Below are 19,106 nucleotides of genomic sequence, written 5' to 3'. Positions count from 1 at the left end.
AACTCAAAAGCGGCGAGTCCCCCAGGTGTTTTCTGTCCTGTTTGTGTACACATGACCGAGACCTGTGTTGTTTGAGAACAGCCTGTCTGGCTATAAAGGAGAGAGGGGGGTTGAAAAAAAAAAGAAAGAAGAAGCAAAGGAGCAGTCAGACGTGCCGTCTAATGGGGAGCTAAAGACCACTCAACCTGGAAAAGCTCTTACAGCCTCTTTCCCCTCTATCGCTCCATCTTCTTTCCCCCTCTAAAATTATGGCTCCACCAGCAGAACTGTATCTATTGTCTTGCGTGTGAAAGTGTGAGTGAAGATATCTCCGTCTATGTGAGAAATGCCGTCATTACCTCCCTCATTAGTGGTGCAATGATCACCTAAAGTGAGTCCCCGGCTTTGTGTGCTTCCTCCGAGTGTGTGTGCTCTTGTGTTTTCAATGTGCCACACTGTATGTACATAAGCGGCGTTAAATGTACGTGTGTGTTGATTTTTTATTTTTTTTTTCTTGTTGAATGTGTGTGAATGGACCAGTGGCGGGCGGTGGGGGGTTGTCATGAGAAATTACCCCCATGGACTACAGCGTCGAGGCTGTAATTCTCCGAGGTAATCACAGGGAATAATGGCAACAGTGGGACACCCGGGAATCTAATCACTATAATCAGAAGCGCTGGCTTATGGGCTCAAATTCCTGCCTTTGCTATCTGCCTCATGATGAAGCCGGCTGGGCTGGTTGGCGGCTGCAACATGATCAAATGATTGACCAGTTTTCTCTCCTCTCCTCTCCCCCACGTCCCTCCTTCTTCTTCTTTTCTTTCTAGTCCTCCATTGTGGTCGGGGAGTCCCCTCTTCAGAAAGAACGGAGGAGTTCTCCTACAAGGTACCGTTTCACCTCTGAAAAGTCTTGTCTGATCTCCCGCCTCTGTCTTTCTTTCTTTCTTTCTTTCTTTCTGTCTTTTCTGTCTGTCTCCTCTTCCTCCTCCCCACCTCCTCTCTCTCTCCTTCCACCCTCTACGGATGTGCCAACTCCAATCATCTCAATTCCAAATCCCTCTTTTTAGAAGCGCACCTTGAGAATACCGAGTGCTGAGTTCTGACACTTGGCTCGGCTCCAAAAGGAGGAATTCTTCTTCTTTTTTTTTTTTTTTTCCTACGGAGGCGTATTTGAAAGTTTGTTAAAAAAAGAAAAGAAAAAAGAAGTGATAGAGACACAGCAGAGGAAGAATCAGAGGCTGGGGAGCAATCCCCTCGCCTCCTTTTCCCTCATTCAACTCGCTCTTTTGCTCTTATACACTTCCCCCTTTTTTCCCTGTATTTCCCATTATTCCTCTCCTCCTCTTCCTCCTCCGCCGACCTCCTCCCTGGTGGCTGGACAGCAGTTTAAATGGACATTCAATCCCAATCAGGGAGCACTCCGGGAGCTCGCTGGGCTGCCGAGTCCTAAATGGAGGGGGAAATGGATACATTAGGCGTCTGCGGCACGCCCTCCATCGCCGCTGATAATGGAGTAGTAATGGTCAAGGAGCCGAGGTTGGAGAGAGTGTCTGAAAACCTGGACTCCCTCTAGACACACAACACAGTCTGAGTGATGTGTCTGAGCAGCCGGACAGATGGACGGATAGACGGAGGTGGTGGTGGTGGTGGTGGTGACGGTGGCGGTGGCGGCGGCGGCGGCGATGGAGGGGGAAGACAGTCAGGAAGGCTGACTGAGAGTGCACATGTGACAAGCAGAGACAGGAGGAAAAGGGGAAACTTTTTTAATGTGTAATGTGTTTTTGAAAGGAGAGAGTGCCAGAATGGTCAGGTGTGATATTCGGAGGCAGCAGGGGGAAAGAAAGTTGTGACAGACAGCCAGAGGCAAAGACAAGCAAAGAGTCGTTGGGGGGTGGGGTGGGGTAGAGAAGATGGTGTTTCTGGACTGCCAGAGAGAGTGAGTTTGGGGCTGTTAGTGCCCTCACTTATTACTTCCATCTCCCATTCCCAGAGCTTTCAGAGCCGCTCCGCTCTGAGCTGACGTGGGCTGAAATCTGCCCGTGACCCAGCGCCGCCCGCCTCAGGAAGAGCACGAGGACGATGGCTGCGAGCCGAGTCCTCACCCCGACCCGTCACCCCGCCTCCACCAGTTCATCGTTCAGGGGCTTTAAATTACACAAGGTCTGCTCGGACTAAGTGGTCTTTTTTTAAAGTTAAGCTCCTGGGTTACCTGCTTTTATTTAAGGGGGAAACAGTTCCAAGCTTTTATTAACCCGTCAGCTGCAAAAGGAGAGTGTATCCAAGTCAACAGAAAAACGGACTGGTCATTAAGGTTGAAGGTTAATGACAGACATCACAGTGCAGCTACTTACTATAAGACAATTAACTGTTGTGTCTCAAGTGATCTGAAATTTACTGTTTGAATATTTATGTATACAGATATATAAATGCCCTAATTTGCACAAATATTTAGTGATTTTTGTTTCATTTTGTTGACATTAGAGTCAAAGGTTTTGACAGAGTGGATTTTAGATTTTATTTTTATCATTTCATAAATACATTTTTAAAAATACTATGAAGACACTGTAAAAAAAGTAAATAAAATAAAATAATCCAGCAATAAAGCAAAAAATCTGGCATAAAGGGTACCAAAAAAATACTATAATGAACAGTGGAATACAATACCGTTCAAAAATTGTCAAAATTGTAAAAATAACAATAAGTCTCTAAAGGTAGTGATATTTTTGCTGGTTTAAATACAGTGAATACATGTGTACTTTTACACTAAGACATTGTAAAAGAGTTAATTTGTCTGTTTGTTTTGTAAATACTGTTTTCTGTCATTTTACTAGATCTGACCTGTATATAACAAAACAGCACAAATCTGTAAAATAACAATAAATTGTTGATAAAATTCTAATTAAAAATTGCTAAAAAAAAATAAAAAAAAAAAAAGTTATGTATTTATAGTGCAGCCAGGAAAACAATTTTTGAGAAACACATATATTAGTCTGTGGCTGAAACCTCTTCGTACATATTGATGGAGTATTTTTGTCTCCTGTTACTTTTACTGTTCCTGTACTTATTGGGCACTTCTTCCACCACTGTATAATATGACGACAAAATAATGGAAACACTGAATGAAAAAACCAATCCAGCAATCAACACTTCAACTCCAACGACGCTGGATCCAACTTTACTCATAATGAAACTTGGCTTTTGTTGAAATTATGACATCCTCCTTCACACCATGTTCCATGTTTGTGGTTCAGGATAAACATGCGGTCTTGAAAGGGATATTAGACTTTGTTTGAAGTGAGCTTGTATGAGGAACTTATCCACAGTCAGTGTGTGTAGATCGTGGTTGGCAACTCCTCAGTTTAAAGAAGCAGAGCGGACTGTTGGCAGGGAAGCTGAGCAGTGTGAACGGTGTCAGCAGCAAAATGTATTTTAGCCAGCTAAAATAAAAGGCCCTCCTAAAAAAAAATGTAAGCGTACGGAATATTTAGAATATTCTCACCCTCTTTACTGAGCTGTCAGACTTTCCTTTGGCACTACAACTCTCTCAATTGCAGAACGTCCATATTCCTACGCCGCACACCGTATTACGCTGCAGATCAGCTGTGCTGGTTCCAAGCATGGGTGTTCTTATTTGTAGGAATACAGAAGCTCCATAGTTGTAAAAAATGTAGCACCAAAAGGAAAGGAATGTCTGACGGCAAAGGAAAGCAAACAATATTCTAATTATAACATGCAGTTAAACAGATTTTGTGAGGTGGACCTCTTTTTAGGTGGCTAAAATCTGTTTTGCTGCTGACCTCATTTCCCTGCCAGCAGTCATCTCTGCTTCTTCTAATTTGGGAGCTGCCAACGATGAGCTACTGGAGGTAATACACTGTCAATGAATGGGTGTTTCATACAACCAAACTTCAAAGGGTTGCTCTTTAAGCCTAAACTAGGGGAAACCCCAACATCACCAGGACTTTAAAGTGCAAAACCGCCAAAGACATTATACACCTGTTTTGTTCAGCTGAAGCTACGTGTCCACAGGGGCGATTTTACCCACATGGTAATGTGTCGCTTCTGAATATTACCCTCTTGATGGGCATGCACTAGAGGGCAACTAGGTGGTCACATGACAGCTGCTTGTCCATTCACCAAACGCCAGTCCTGTAGAAGCAGCTAGCCAACATGACGGCTCGGCCCGTTCAGCGAAAAATATTTTATGAAAACATTTGAGGGGAGAAAAAATGCAGTTGCTGAATCTGTCCTCATTTTGGTTCAACAACGGCTAGTTTAGCCGTTTTACGAAAGTTACGCGAGGCGTCAAACGTCCGCTCCCCACCCCAAATTTGCATAAAGTAGAAGTCAAGTCTGCTTTATGCAAATGAGCACACCACGTCGCTCAAAACGCCCCACGATGCTCCAGAGCAGGACGCGGGGCGTTTCACGTACACAGTGAAAGGGAGGCGAGACATTGACGTATCCTGTGGACACGTACCATGAGGCATGATGCTGCCACCACCGTGCTTCACAGTGGGGATGGTGTATGTGTGATAATGTACAGTGTCATCCTAATGACCAATAAACTGAACTTCAAGTGTAAAATTGGTGGAGGTTCCCTTTAATTCTCAGTTGTCAATGCTCATTTTTCACTGAATTATAAGGCCTTGTACCTCTATGGAAACAGAACAACCACGGCTCGAAGTAGAGAGAACTCCAAATTGTTGTCTGTGCAGTTTGACACAGTTGTACGGTCATAAAACAAACACACAAACAAATAAAAACCCTGAAAGACTATATGTTTCTTTGATTATTTTCAAAAATTATTTTCAAAAAACAATCAACGTGTACAGCTTAGATCAGGGGTGTCCAATCCTGGTCCTCGAGGGCCGTAGTCCTGCATGTTTTAGATGTTTCTTTCTTCCAACACACCTGATTCAAATGATCAGGATCGTTATCAGGCTTCTGCAGAGCTTGATGATGAGCTGATCATTTGAATCAGGTGTGTTGGAAGAAGGAAACATCTAAAACATGCAGGATTGTGGCCCTCGAGGACCAGGATTGGACACCCCTGGCTTAGATGTTGTATTTGTTTCCACGTTTGCTTTGTGGTGTGCACAGCCTGCAGTTCAGCTGAGAAGTCTGAGCATTTCTGTCATGCAACTGTTGATTGTAGTTGAGTCACTCATGGCTTCACTGTTGCAGCAGAGAGTGTAGATTTTTTTTTTGTTAAGTTTTTTTTTATTTTTTTTATTTTTTACAGAATCTGTTTGGAGAAAACACTTTATTTTTGGCAAATGAGACTTGCAGAATAAAGTGATTTCAATGAAATGTCAATACCAGCATGAGGAAAAATGACATATTTAACAAAGCAGGCATTTTCAACACTACTCTGCACATCAGCTCTAGAAAAATATTTTACCATGCTATATATATATTTTCCAGCAACGAGCTCCTCTGTGTACTGTGTTTGAGCCATGCTGCGTTTATTGTATTAATCAGATATATTATATTGTCACTCTAATTCCATACTTTGCTCCAGTCTGCTCTGAGTTGCACTGAGGAGAAGCCTGGTGCAAATTTTTAAATGTAGAATAAAATGATTTTTTATGAAATGTCATGATTTTATGCTTGGATTTGGGTAATTTCCTCAACTTTACACATGATTAACTCAAGAACCATCAGAAAGCCGGAGTTTCTGTCAGTGATAAGTGGTGTAATTTTGGTAATTTTGGGGTTCATGGATTAAGGAAGCCAGACTGCCATTGACCAAATAGCAGGAGGTAAAAGTTATGTACAAGAACACAGGTGTTGATTAGCTTCCACCCTATTAATTTATGTTTCTCGCTTTGTTTTAAAGGCTTATTAGGTTACAGTAATCAAGTGTTGCTTTTATTTTTGCGAGTTACAGTACGTGTCAGTCAGCCAGCCACTTAAACACTCAGCTGGAGTGTCAGATAGACAAGCCAGTTAGCCATCTAGTTAAACTGCCAGCAACTTCAGCCCACCAGCAATCCAGTCCGTCAGTCAGCCAGTCAGTCAGACAGCATTAGTATGCATCCTGCCCTCAGCCTCTGTACTCAGTTTAACACACAGCAGCGAAGCAGGCAAATACACGAGGAGGAGGAGGAGGAGGAGGAGGAGGAGGACGAGAGGGGTGGTGGTGGTGGTGTTTTGACTGAGCGAGAGGCCACTTTCAAACAGTTGCATTCTCAAGGTCTGCCGGCTGTGACCTCTGAACCTCCAAACCCGGTGTGAGCGTTTTGTGTTTGGTTCCTGGATGCTGAGCTCCTCTGCCGGCCGTGCGGGGAGACTGCAGCCTGCAGGGCCATGTGGAACTCATTTAACAGGAGAGCAGAGGAGGCCGAGCTGCGTATATACGGCACATGAGAGCGGAGAGGGGAGGGAGGCTTTCGCTTGCCCTGGAAAACAGGCAGGCGAGGACGTAGGAAGCAGACAGAAAAGGCAGAGCAGCTGACCAGACATAGGAAAAAGACAGACTAGAGGATATTTTCTCTCTAGGAAAAAGGCAGAGATGCAGACAACTTGTCTGTTCCTACATTTTATTATTTTTCCCTCAGCGGGTCCCTGCTTTGCTGCTTTGTATTGCTCAATCTCCAGCGAGTGAGGCTTTGAGAGTGCTGCCTGGTCTTGCTCAGCTTAGTTTGTCGCCTCGTCTCCGCGGCATATGTCCCAGGCTTTTTACCTGCGGAGACAGCATGCATGCTCAGTCGGAGATATGAGTCACCACTATACATAGAATGACAGATCGATACTGAGAGGAGGGAAAAAAAAAAAAAGAAAAACCTGCAAGAGAGGGTGGAATTAGACGCACAAAAAGGAGGGTTTGCTGAGGAAATTCAAACAGCAAAGTGAGGATACAGCACCTACAAGGAGAGAGTTGTGTGTGTCTGCGTGTGTGTGTGTGTGTGTGTTTCTAGGGTAAACAGTGGTGGTCAGGAGTGTGTCGCTGAGCTATGAGAGGCCATGTCAAACAGAGCTTGGTATTTCCTTTTCCCCCCTTTTTCGCGCTCTCTCTCTCTCTCTCCTTCCCTCTATCACTTTCTCTTCTGATGCATGATCTACCACTCTGTGGCATGTGGAAAAGGGGAACCGTTGCTATGGCAACCCGAAAGCCCGACTTGGAGCGAGGGGTTGGGGGAGTGGAGGGGAGGGGAGGGGAGGGGTTGGGCGCATGTCAACCCGGGGAGACCTAATGCACTGCCCACACACACAACCATGCAGCGAGTGATCAAGATTACAAAAGAGACTCTGTGCAGGGACTTACTTATAAGGTTATGGAGAGCAGAGCTGGAGATATCAGGGGCAGAGCCGCACTAACTGGAGTCAATAAGATTACTATGGACACAGCCGGCCAGGGGAAGGCTACAGAAACACACTAACAATGACAAAAGCACAAACAAATCTATCATAATTCATCCCTTTCTCTGTGTGTGTGTGTGTGTTTGTGTGTGTGTGTGTGTTTGCAACCACATCTACAAGATTGTTTTCTGGGGTGGCCTCCCCATGACAACTTGCATGTTTTAATGAGCTTGCGGTTCCTGGGGCGAATTAAATTTCTCCTCATAACATCGATCATAAATTTACCAAGATTTAAAACCGACGGCGTTATTGACGCTGTGGTATACAGGGAAAAAAAAAAAAAAAACGGGGATGGGGGGGAGGTCTTCGTGTTTTGCACCTTAACAAATGCTTCTGCGGCAGACAAAAGCAAACAGCAGGTCATCGTTTGTGCAACGCAAACTGACCCCAGAGATGAAAATGACAGCTGTTTTAGTGGGCTGGGATGGCTGTGGTGAGCAGCCAGCCTTGAATAATGAGAGCTTTTGGCTCAGATGTACACATACACTTCTCTTCTCTCCTTTTTTTTTTTTTGTTCGTTTCTTCTCTTCTAAGATAATATAAATATATATAGATTTGCAGCAGTTGCACTGTTGAAAGCTCGCAGTCTGAGCAGATCCTCCTTCTGTTCTGCCACAGTCCGGTCCTCAGCACAAGTAGGAAACCAGAGGCAAGACTTTGACCTCAATGGAAAATCTGAAACTGCATGAGAAACACTTTTTATTTGGAGGTTCTGGATGTTTGTTATAATTAGAAAATGTTTTTTTTTTTTTTTTTTACACTGAGCCGGTTCTGAAGCAGAAAATGTTCCACCTGAACACGCTGGAAACTGAACCATAAAATGATTTCTCAGTCAAAGTAGGTCAAATTTTAACCTTGATACCAGTTTAACCCTCTGATGCCCAGACACATTTTTGCTCACTGTGGGCTCATTTTTCACTGCAATGTAAAGTCATGCACCTCTATGGAAACAGCACGACCATGACTACAAGTAGGGAGAATTCAAAAATGTATTTTGTGCAGTATGAAACATAAATCATAAAAAAAACATGAAAGTTACAACATTTTTCAAAGCGTCCACAGATGTTTTGAATACTGGGGGGAAAGGTGGCTCTGTATGCTGATGAAATTTCACAAATTACACTTTTTATTTGTTGCTTGAGACATGCTTCCTCTCTGCTTTGTTTAAACACAGCCTGCAGTTCAGCCCAAAAGTCCCTGAATTTTCTTATGAGATCGTTGGTTACAGCTGAGTCCCTATTGCTTCTTAGTTGTGCCGAGAAGCACAACATTTATTTTATTTTATTTTTTTACACTATCTGGTTCATGCAACTGATTTATTTATGGCAATTTCTTTTAATTAGACATGTAGACTAAAGGGATTTTCATGAAATATGATTATTTTAAGCTTAGCTTGGTTGGCATTCCCGACAAAACCAAAGTTCACACATGCAAGGATCATCGTGAAGTTGAAGAATTCTGTCTGTTTGTACAGTTTCTTGCTCTGATAAATGATGTAATTTTGGCAAGTTTTGTGAAGATAGCATGCCTTTGAAAACCGAGGGCAGCTTTTGGGGTTCAAAGGTTTTTTGTTAGGTAATGGTCTCATTCATAGTGCTTAAAATGTCACAAAGTTTCAAAGAAGTAGTTAGGATTTTTTTTTTTTTTGGTGAATCTGCTTGTTCACTATCTTGCTGAGGGTCAGATTAGAAGCTTGATACCACTCAAGTCGTGTTTTTGTTATAAGAAGCCAGAGCTAGCAGCCAATTAGCTTAGCTTAGCATAACAAGAAAGTGATCTTCACTTTGTAGTTTTGGTGTAATCCTGCTTTTTGACAGATAGGCAAACTGAAAAGTGAAATCTTGATGCGTAATTACAGTGCCAGACACAAAGTTAAAATGGTCCAGTCTGTGACTCAAAAATTGTGATGCAATCTAAAGTTCTGTAATCTGTTGCACCGCTACCTGTTTCTTGTCTTTATGCTAAGCTAAGCTAACGGGTGGCTGGCAGTGGTATCGATCTTCTTGTGTGACTTTCTGCAAGGAAGCGACTTAAGCCAGTTTCCCAAAATGTTGAACTCTTTTGCATCTGTTTCAAAAATCGAGTGCTGACATTTGGCTCAAACAGCTGCTTTAAGTGTTGCAACCTCCAGTTGTCACATTGGCTCAGGAGCGTAAACCGTCATCTTCAGTTCTCCCTACAGATTTTCAAATGGCTTCGAGTCCAGGCTTTGAACGGGCCACTAGAGGATACTCGGGGATTTGTTCCAAAGCCAGTCCATTATCCTGGCTGTGCGGTTCAGGGTGTTGTGTCGCTGGAAGGCTCCGTTCTGTGGGGTTTTCTTCAATGACCTCTCTGTATTATGCTTCAGTGTGGTGTCCACATTCTCCAGGTGATAAGCAGCACCTGTTTTTTTTTTTTTTTTCTGCCAGTTGAAATGCCAGGCTGTCAGGCCTGAGAATTCAATCTGAGTCTCATTAGATCACAGGACGTAGTATTTGGTAAACTCCAGGTGGGTTTGCCATATGCCTGTTTTTTCAGTGCGGTGAGATGGCACTTAGATGGAGTGCTGTCGAGTCGTCCTTCTGTCAGGTTCTTTGGTTTCTTTGAAAGCTGGTTAGCGTGACGGTTGGGTACACTTTTCCCTCCCTGACCAACGCTCCTGTTGCCTGCTTACTGACTTTGACCAGATGGACGACTGTTGGAAGAGTTTCTCCCTGAACAAAGAGCCCACCGCCCCTGGGAACTTTTAGTAATTGTTCTGCACTCTTTTTCTGCATCCACATCGAAACACAGTCTGATCTCGGAGGTCTGTGATGTGTGGGACATAATCATGATAGAGTTGTGCTTGAGCTGCCGCAAATATTTGAGTGATCAGCTGTGTCAACTGGTAAATAAATTGCCAAATATTTTGATAATCAGTTAGTTTAAGTAATTTCAAGGACAAATATTCTGATTCCATGTCCTTAAATGTCAATATTTTCTGGTTTCTTTTCTTCTCAAGTACAGCAAACTGAATATTTTAGGGTTGTGGATGAAGCGAAACATGTGAGGACGCCATTTTTGGCTTTAGGAAACACACTGCTCGACATTTTTCACCATTTTCTGACATTGATATCAAACAACGAATTGATTATTTAAAAAGTAGCAGATTAATCAACAACAATAATAATAATAATAAATGTTAGTTGCAGTCCTGATGTTTGCATTTCCGCACCATTACAATTCCACCTTCAATTAATTTGCCACTGATGGAGTTTAAAAAAAAAAAAAAAAGTTCAGCTGGAACACTCAACTTTAGTTAATCACAAATTTAATACAAAACAAACTCTTCAATTAGAACAGTGACATTTAGTTTAATAAGTAATTACTCAATGGACAAAGAACATAATCAGTTGTTTTCAGAATCAGATTATTGTAAAGTTTTAAGCTTGCAACCAAATTTTCTGTTGCTTTTCTGTGTTTTATGCAAGCAGCAACATCCAGGATTAATAAATGAAGCCGTTCTACGAGTGGCAAGAGCTGCACTTCCTCAGACGGCCACTTGAGGCCGCTTCCGAAAATGAGTCAATCCTCATAGACGTCCATGTTAAAATGTCCAACTTTACAGCAGAACTGAACATGTTAGCAGCCATATACTGGCCTCTGTGGCTCATTTATGACCACGGTACAAGAGGTGAACTTTTATACAACTCACCTGTTTAAGTTCTATTAAGGTTTAAAGTTATGTGTAACTGGGGGGCTCTTTGAGTGACAAGCGGGTGCTGTTATTGTCCAGTCCCCATCCCGGAGACGTTTGCGTGGTCCCCCTCAGCTCCACTCGCGCTCAACCTCTTTGCTCATTTTTAGATTCGGTGGAAGTGGTCCAAAAAAAACTGGAGGCACGCTGAGCTTTCAAATCGCTGTTGAGGAAACCAATGGGTGATGCCATGAATGGTCCATTCATCTTCACACACAGTCTATGTTTCAAGTCATTGTTGCATTAATATCTTTAGAATTAGGATCAGATTAAATAGGAAATTCGATGACATCTCCATTGACTCTGAAATGAAAGAGAATACGTAGCAGGCATTTTTCATTATTTAAAGACTCCTGCCGTGAATGTCTTTTTTTTCTTTTCTTTTACCTTGTTGGCTTTCTGTATCATTATTCTTCTGTTGAATCGTTTTGTGGCTAAAACGTGAACGGCTCTATTGCTCTTACAATATAACAGCTTGCTCTTGTGTATCGTAGAGTGGTTTTACATTGAGCAGAGTTGTAGGTGAGCTGGTGTGCTCAAGCTGCAGCGAGTTGTGGAGGGATGGGTGGAGAAAGCAACAGGGGCTTCATAGCTCTACATATTCTATATCACACTTGGGGAAAAAACTTCTAAATTGGCAACTTTGAACCACAAAGATGAACTTTTAGGGGTTTATTCAGTTGTTAGCTGCAGCTTTATTCAAATATAAACCTGTGTTTACTGGCAATTCATCATTAGATGACCAATTCAGAACATTATCTGCCGATTAAAGCGTAAAAAACTAAAGAATAAAAGACCGTTACAGCCCTGAAAACTGTTTGGAAACCAACTTTTGTTTTAATAATTGTGTTTTAAAAGAAAAGCTTCTGTTCGTTTTGTGAATTTGTTGTATTTTATGCTGAAAAAATAGATTTAAAGAGCAGTTTTATGTCGAAACAAGACAAATGCGTCTCTCAAATTTTAAAATGTGCAGCATCCCTCTTTAAGTTCCAGCCTCTGCCGTTCATCCCACAGCTTCAGACAGGCTAGATTTAGCCGAGCCCAGCGGTCGTTGGTAATTGAATGATTCGCAGCGGCCTTAACTCATTTATGACGCTTTCCCGCTCAATTTAACCTTGCCTTGCTCATCAATATTGCCCTGTTGGCCTCCTCAGATGGTCAGTGAATGCTCATCGAGCTGCTCCGGGGGTCTTATCGAGATCCGATCGGGTTTTTGGAGGAGTTTTAACTGTGTTTCCTCTCTACTTTCAAGCTGATTTGTTTCTTAATCTGGTGTGGATCTTTCTGTACATATTGTTTAACTTTTGGTTTTTTTTCTGCTGCTCTGTCTTGCAGTTCCTCGCGGTGTGATCCAAAATGGCGCCCGTGTCAGGAGCCAGGCCCTCTTCCCTGTTATCAGACCCCTACCTGTAAGCCCTGTGGGGAGCAGAACCTCGGCCATAAGGTTGGTAAACTTTGCTCCCGTTGCCCTCAACCATATAATTATTGTCAGTCAGGGCTTTACCTGCACAAACACATTCCCTCACAGACGTACACAGACACACCTTAACCCGCATGCACACATACAAAAAACACACAAAACAGATGTAGGACCGAAATTTTCCACTGATAGTTTACATAATTACATCTTTATTGTGTTCAAAAGTCAGAGGCATTCACACGCTCCCCGCTGTGCAGAACATTTTATCCAGGTGTGTTTATATAACGGTCTCTCACACACAAACAGGTTTATTAGAGGGAGAGGCCTCATGATTCAAAGAACATTTGGAGCATGCATGGACATGCACATCCATCACAGGAGCATAAGAGTATGATGGCCTGCACCGCATAATGAATTAAACATACCCAAAGGCTCACTAAGCGTATGCAGTGAATATTTGATCACTGTAAGGGGTGCATGTTTTTCTTATAAGATATTAATATGCTAACCCTCTCATTCTGAAGGAGAAAATGTCCGGGGGACAGGCCACGCTGCTGAAGCTCCCTTTGATTTATCGGTTGTCAGGGTACCCCCCTGTCCTTTAATGCTTTACAGAGTAAAGTGTCTCCTGACTAATAGAGCAAAATATGTTGCGATACAATGTACAGTGGACAGTGGTTAAATGGCCTCGCTGCAGAATTGTCACTCTGTGCTGTTCTGACTTTGGAGTTTGCAAGGTTCTTTTTGTGCTGAGCAAGTTCCACAACCTTAGAGAGAATGAGAGCTGCTCAGAATGCACTGTGTCATTTGAAAAATGCATAGGTGGCAATCTGAAAATGAGTCTGCTCATTTCTAAAGGGAAAGGCTGACTCTTTTCAGAGATACAAGGTTTTAACCTGACCTGCGAAATGTGCACATGAGGCCCAAGGGGGCTATTTGAGGGTGATAGATTATCACTTGATTTTTTTTTTTTTTTTTTTTTTTTGCTTTCTAGCCAAATGCAAACTGGAGCAGCTTCAGTGGAGCATATACGGGCAGGCAGGCGGGCCACCTGGCTGGCGGTGTGACAGCAGGAGTAACAATATCACACTCTGTGTCTTTGCTTCATGCAGATCATCCCTGGGAGATTATCTGAGCCGAGGACAGGACAGCCCATCCCGCTACTCTCCTCCGCCCTGCAGCGAGGACCTCCAGGACGACCACACCTACAGCACCGCCAAATCCCCCAGCAGGCTGTGCTCCTCCCAGGTCGCCGCCCCTTCCTCCCCGCTGGACGACGACGACATCATCGCCGTGGAGATCCAATCAGACGTCAAACCCGAGCCCCGGGAGATCCCACTGGATTCTCACATCACCACTGCCGCCACTACTACCTACATTTCCCAGCAGCCCCTGCGCGGACAGAGACGTAGTTCGGGGGCGGGAGCTGGGACTCTGGCGGGGAGCAGTTTGCCCTGGACCAAAAACCGAGCGAGGGGCATTAGCGACACGCTGCCGCTGAAGAAGCGGCGCGCGGCGGCGGTGGAGAAGCCGCCGGAGAGCGACGACGAGGAGATGAAGGAGGCGGCGGGGTCGCTGCTCCACCTGGCGGGGGTCAGAGCCTGCCTCAACAACATCACAAACCGCACCGCCAAGGGCCAGAAGGAGCAGAAAGAGGCCCTGAGAAACTAAGACACACACACATAGAACAAATACATAGTCATGCAAAACGCACACAGCTCAAAGCACGCACACACATTAACACACAGACACATATACAACACACACACAAATAGGTCAACAGGTAACGTTACTACAGCATTAGTCTCAACGGACACTTGTCATCTCCCTCTATCTATCTGCAGGGCATTAGGTGAATCCTACTTATTTGTGGCAATATCAAAAATCTATGTTTTCCTACATGTTCAGCAACACTAACATCATTGGGTATTTCTCATGTGTCTTTGTTGTTTTTGTTGTTTAAAAGGGGATGAAAGCCATACAAAAAAAAAAGAAAAAAAAAAAAGTTAAAATAAAGCATGTTTTGTCACTAATTTGGACAAGTCGAACACGACAAAACCGAGTCACATCGAGGAGCCGTACAGTGCAGGAACGAGAAGATGGCTGTTTGTCTTACCTGTTTGTTTCTATGTGAATCTGTAGCAATCTTGCAGTGATGCCGGCGACGACGGCTCGAGCCGACGAGACCCCAGCCTATTCAACAAGACTTAGAGCTCTCTCGGCCCCGCTCACTAGCATCACTCTCCTACATCCACGAGCACAAATGTGAGACTGTGCCAAAGAATAAAGCGACCAGGTTGCTTCATGTAGCCGATACGACAGCTTGACGAGACAAGGAAGAAAAAAAAAACCTTCCCCCCCAAAAAAAAAACCACACAAAAAAGAAACGAAGGCATAGTAGTAAAGAGCTAGAAGAGAGAGTGACCTTAAGTGTCAAACTAAATGTAAAACCCAATGTGATATATATTCATGCACTTAAGATCATTTTTACGCCACTTATAATAAAAGCATCATGGGTAAAGACATGGTTTATTTCAAGAGCACTCATAGTATTTAAGAATAAATATATTAAAATAAAAAAAATGGTCATGTTTATCACCATAGAGATGGATAGTGTGCCGGGTCTGAGGCAATATCTCCTTCATTTTGTTGTTGTTGTTGCATAATGTAAACGTCCCTAAAACTCCCCCCCCACCCCCACCCCCCAGTACTTCTGTCCATAGACGTAGACACCTGGTATAGATATCATAGCTACCAGTAGCTACCACACCTTCCTATTCATTTGACAATGTCAAAGAACTATATACATAAACTGTGGGTTTAGATTTCTGTTTGTGTCTGTTTACCCTCACTCTACCCTCATAAAGATATAAGCAATTTGTCCCGTGTGGACAACTCTGTAAAAAGGTTAGAAAATATTTTATTTTTTTCCTTTCTTAATTGAAGCAATTTGACCTGCAGGACTTTCTCAGTTATATTGCATGGGTGCTTGTAAATAAGATAAAAAGCAAATCTTTTTTATTCAAAGATCATGTAAGATAAACGATGTATTTAGCATGAAGCATGACTTATTTTCATATAAACCTTGATCCTAGAGGAAAGAAAAAAAGTTTTGCCGCCAATTCTTATACCCGTGATTATATTGGAGGTTTTTTTTTCTTTTCTTTTCTTTTCTTTTTCTTTTCTTTTTTTTTCTTCGAATCTTTTGGGTTCTCTTTTCTGAGCGGGGCTTTCAAAGACACGTCTTCAGGGAGGAACGTGGGAGATCACTCTGCAATTAGAGGCCCCCGAGGGTGCCACCTCTGGGCTTCGGGTTCAGGCTATGTAGGCCGGCTGAATCACCTCTTAGGGGTGGGCTTCCATCTTCTTCTGCCTGTACAGTGATTTTTTGGTGTTCAATGTTAACCCCAGTGTTATTTCAGAACACGTCTGTGGAGTGTGTGAGTTTGTGTGCCCAGGAACACACACCCTTTAACATTGTGCCTGCCTGCCTGCCTGCCCTCAGTACCTCTGTTGTCACGACAGAACTGTCTTTATTTATAACAGTATTGTTTTTTTTTGTTTTTTTTTCTTCTCCAGTGTGTAAATGTACATGTGTCCTTACTTTCCATCGACATTGTTCAGTGTAAATGTTTGAATCAGACGGGCATGGAGGGGAAAAACTCTCCTGAAAGAACCTCATATCTCCAAAAAGGCTACTCGGGAGGAACTGAAACGCAGCGTCACAAGTTTGTTTTTTCTAATTTACATACAGTATTTTTTAACCCTTTGGTGAATGGAATTAGTTGCATACAGTGTCAAGAGCCCAGTGTGGAGATCAGAGGTTATATTTTATGTTTGTTTTTTTTTTACCTTTTGCCACTCTGCAAGCTGTGTCTCACTAAGGGTCATGAAAACACTAATTTGAAATTCACAAGGGCAGCAGTGAGCTTCTTTGCATCTGAGGTGATTATAGATGCTGCATTAAAGAGTTCATTTCCCCTCATTTGCAGAGATGTTTTTCAAAATAAGAGCAGCTTCACAGGTGAAATCAAGGGTTGTAGCAGCAGAGTCAGACAAGGTTTTGTTAAAGCTGAGTAGACGCTGAGCGATTGTCAGCGAGCCAAGCAGGAAAACAAATGCATGTCCCATCCACTGGTACAGTCTTTTGCCACCTGTAGCATGCATCACTGGCTTTGCATTTTGTATGGTATCCATGCCGACATATAAAAAAAAGGCTAAAAGGAGACACTGTCAGTGTTCTTGTTGTGTGCCATCCGTCTCTCGTCTGATATCTGTCTGAGTGCTCCCGTGGCCCAGGTCAAGCACTCTGCTGTACTTGATGTAACAACCCACCGTTGTGGTGACTAGTAACGTGTTCAGTTGGCAAGAGGCATGTCGAAAGGGAGAATGTGTTGCTTTGGCAACTGCTTTTTTGTTTCCTCTGACTCAGTGACAGATGAACTCCTGACCTATGAGTCCTGGAAAAAAAAAACACAAAAAAAACACACAAAAAAAGAAAGAAAACAGAGCAGCACATAAAATATACCAAGGACATTTTAAAGCAAAGAAAATAACACTTCACTGCCTGAAAAAGCCCCATAAAACAAGTGTTTCTTGCAAACCTGCCAAACGTACGACGAAATGCTCTAAAAGAAATAGTTGCCATTTTTTTTTATTTGTCGATGTTTTTAATGCAGCCTTTTTATTTTCTGTTTTGCTTTTTTTTTGCTCTCTGACAAAATTATCTACAATACTGCCATTCTTTTTTTTTCGGTGACTGTCTGAGCTGAATATTGGAAAGCCATAGGTTAGAGATGTCAAAATGCAAAACTGTTATTGATCTGTGAGATGTGATGCAGAGTTACACCCAGGTGTTGGTTTTTTTTTGTTTGTTTTGTTTTTTTTCTTTTCAGTAAATGTTCAATTTTCTCCTTATTGTGCAATCATATTGCCAAAGAATGATTTCAAGACCTATTTCATCACTACATGTAAATATCAACGTTGTCCAATACCGTGGCAAAAAATATATAAATGTTGTTTTATTTTGTTTTCCATTTTCTGAAAAACTACAATGATGTTTATGTGATGTATTGTCTTCCAGTTGGTTGCAATAATAAAAAATACAAGTTGCAGAAGATTAGCTCGGCTGTTATTTTTGACGGTTTCTAGATAGCGCCGAAGTCATTAGCAGATACAGAGTTGGTGTTAATGGCACTTTTGCTGGTTGGTAGTTCTGTACGATTTCTTCTAATTTCGCCTCTCAAAGTTAAATATAGTAAAAGATTACAAGAATGCATATCCCCCCCCTCTCTCTCATCCCCCCACTTCAGCATGCACCACACACTAACCCCCATTTGCTGCTAAAGTGGTAGCTTTGTGAGACTGGAGACTCTTTAATTTGCTCTCAAGACTGACCCCAATCATTAACCTCGCATATTTCCATCAACAAGGGTCTTATCATAACCATGCCTCTTCCTGCAGTTAATTATTCATTTACTTCCTCTAATCATTTAAGTTCAATACTTCTGATTAAAGTCAAACTCGGCCTCCCCCCTCCCCTCCTCGGGGGAGAGAAGTAAAAGAGTTAAGTGTACCGAAGAGTTCCTCAATGTCTTATCAATCCGAGTGGTGCCATTTTGGAGCCGTGTGGCGGTGGAAGCCCATTCATAATTGAAGCAGAGACCGGCTTAATCTTGAGCCAGTGCCTCCCTGTGCAGCACGCTCCCACCACAACACAACTGGAGCTAGCAGCTCCTCTGTTGCTATGCAACTACAGCAAAGACGAGGGTTGGGGGGTGGGAGGGGGGGGGTGAGAAAAAAGTGTGCATTCTCCAGATCTTTAGAGGGCATCATACTACTCAGTTACAGAGAGTGAGACTCAAAGGTAGCGACGACGCGCCACAGATAACACATGTTTGATGGTATCTATTAGATTTAGACGCAGCGATTAGACACAGGTCTCCGATCGTATTTTTCACATCACTTCATTTTTTTTATTTCCCCTCCTTAAAGACAGAAAAAAAAAAGGTTACAAGTGGATTCAAAAGCACATCCTCATCAGGGTCAGGTGGTGGGCCTTTGATTTCATCTCAGTGAAATAAATTCAATCAATCCAGATGCTGTGACATCCTGTTGTAGAGGAGCCACACTGAAGTGCTAAGTGGATTGATGCACGGAGAGCTGTGTGTGGTTCCCCCGGTCTATATCATCCATATCCACAGAATGACCAGCGAGGCAAGTTTCCATGGAGACAGAAGTGGAGGTAACGTTCTCTTGTCAGCTCTCATTTATGGCAAAGCTTTATTGTTTTTTAGGAAATTTCCCTCCCTGCTAGTCGGAGGAAGTGTGTTCTAAAAGGAGCGAGCGAGACCTCTGAACGCCTAAAAATTCCCTTAAATCTCCTTTTATTAGACATCGTGTAAAATAGTTGCATGCTGGAGTGAATGGATCGTGTGTGCGTGTGTGTGTGTGTGTGTGTGTCTTGGAATTGGAAGGAGAGTTTCTTTTCCTGCATGGCACGTGGTGTGATCACACTCTAGTGGCAGCATCATGTTACTACATGAGAAGTGCATTTTAAACACAAATACAAGCATCAACACTCACACAAAGAGTCACTTTTACAGAGTAGAAATGTAATTTGCA

General features: G+C 42.9%; 1 protein-coding gene across 1 annotated transcript in view; it reads left to right on the top strand.

Moving 5' to 3' along the window:
* The window catches only part of ches1 (checkpoint suppressor 1), a 76,615-nt gene extending 59,014 nt beyond the window's left edge, over positions 1-17,601 (top strand). Inside the window, exons 4-6 of the mRNA XM_008284081.1 lie at positions 807-865; positions 12,398-12,506; positions 13,595-17,601. Coding sequence (XP_008282303.1) covers positions 807-865; positions 12,398-12,506; positions 13,595-14,153 — 727 coding nt within the window. The 3' untranslated portion in view covers positions 14,154-17,601. The remainder of the gene's footprint in view (positions 1-806; positions 866-12,397; positions 12,507-13,594) is intronic.
* The last annotated feature ends 1,505 nt before the right edge of the window (positions 17,602-19,106 follow it).

This window comes from Stegastes partitus, unplaced genomic scaffold (genome assembly GCF_000690725.1).
Source record: "Stegastes partitus isolate 25-593 unplaced genomic scaffold, Stegastes_partitus-1.0.2 Scaffold344, whole genome shotgun sequence".
NCBI lineage: Eukaryota > Metazoa > Chordata > Actinopteri > Pomacentridae > Stegastes > Stegastes partitus.
This window is presented reverse-complemented; position numbering and strand designations above follow the sequence as displayed.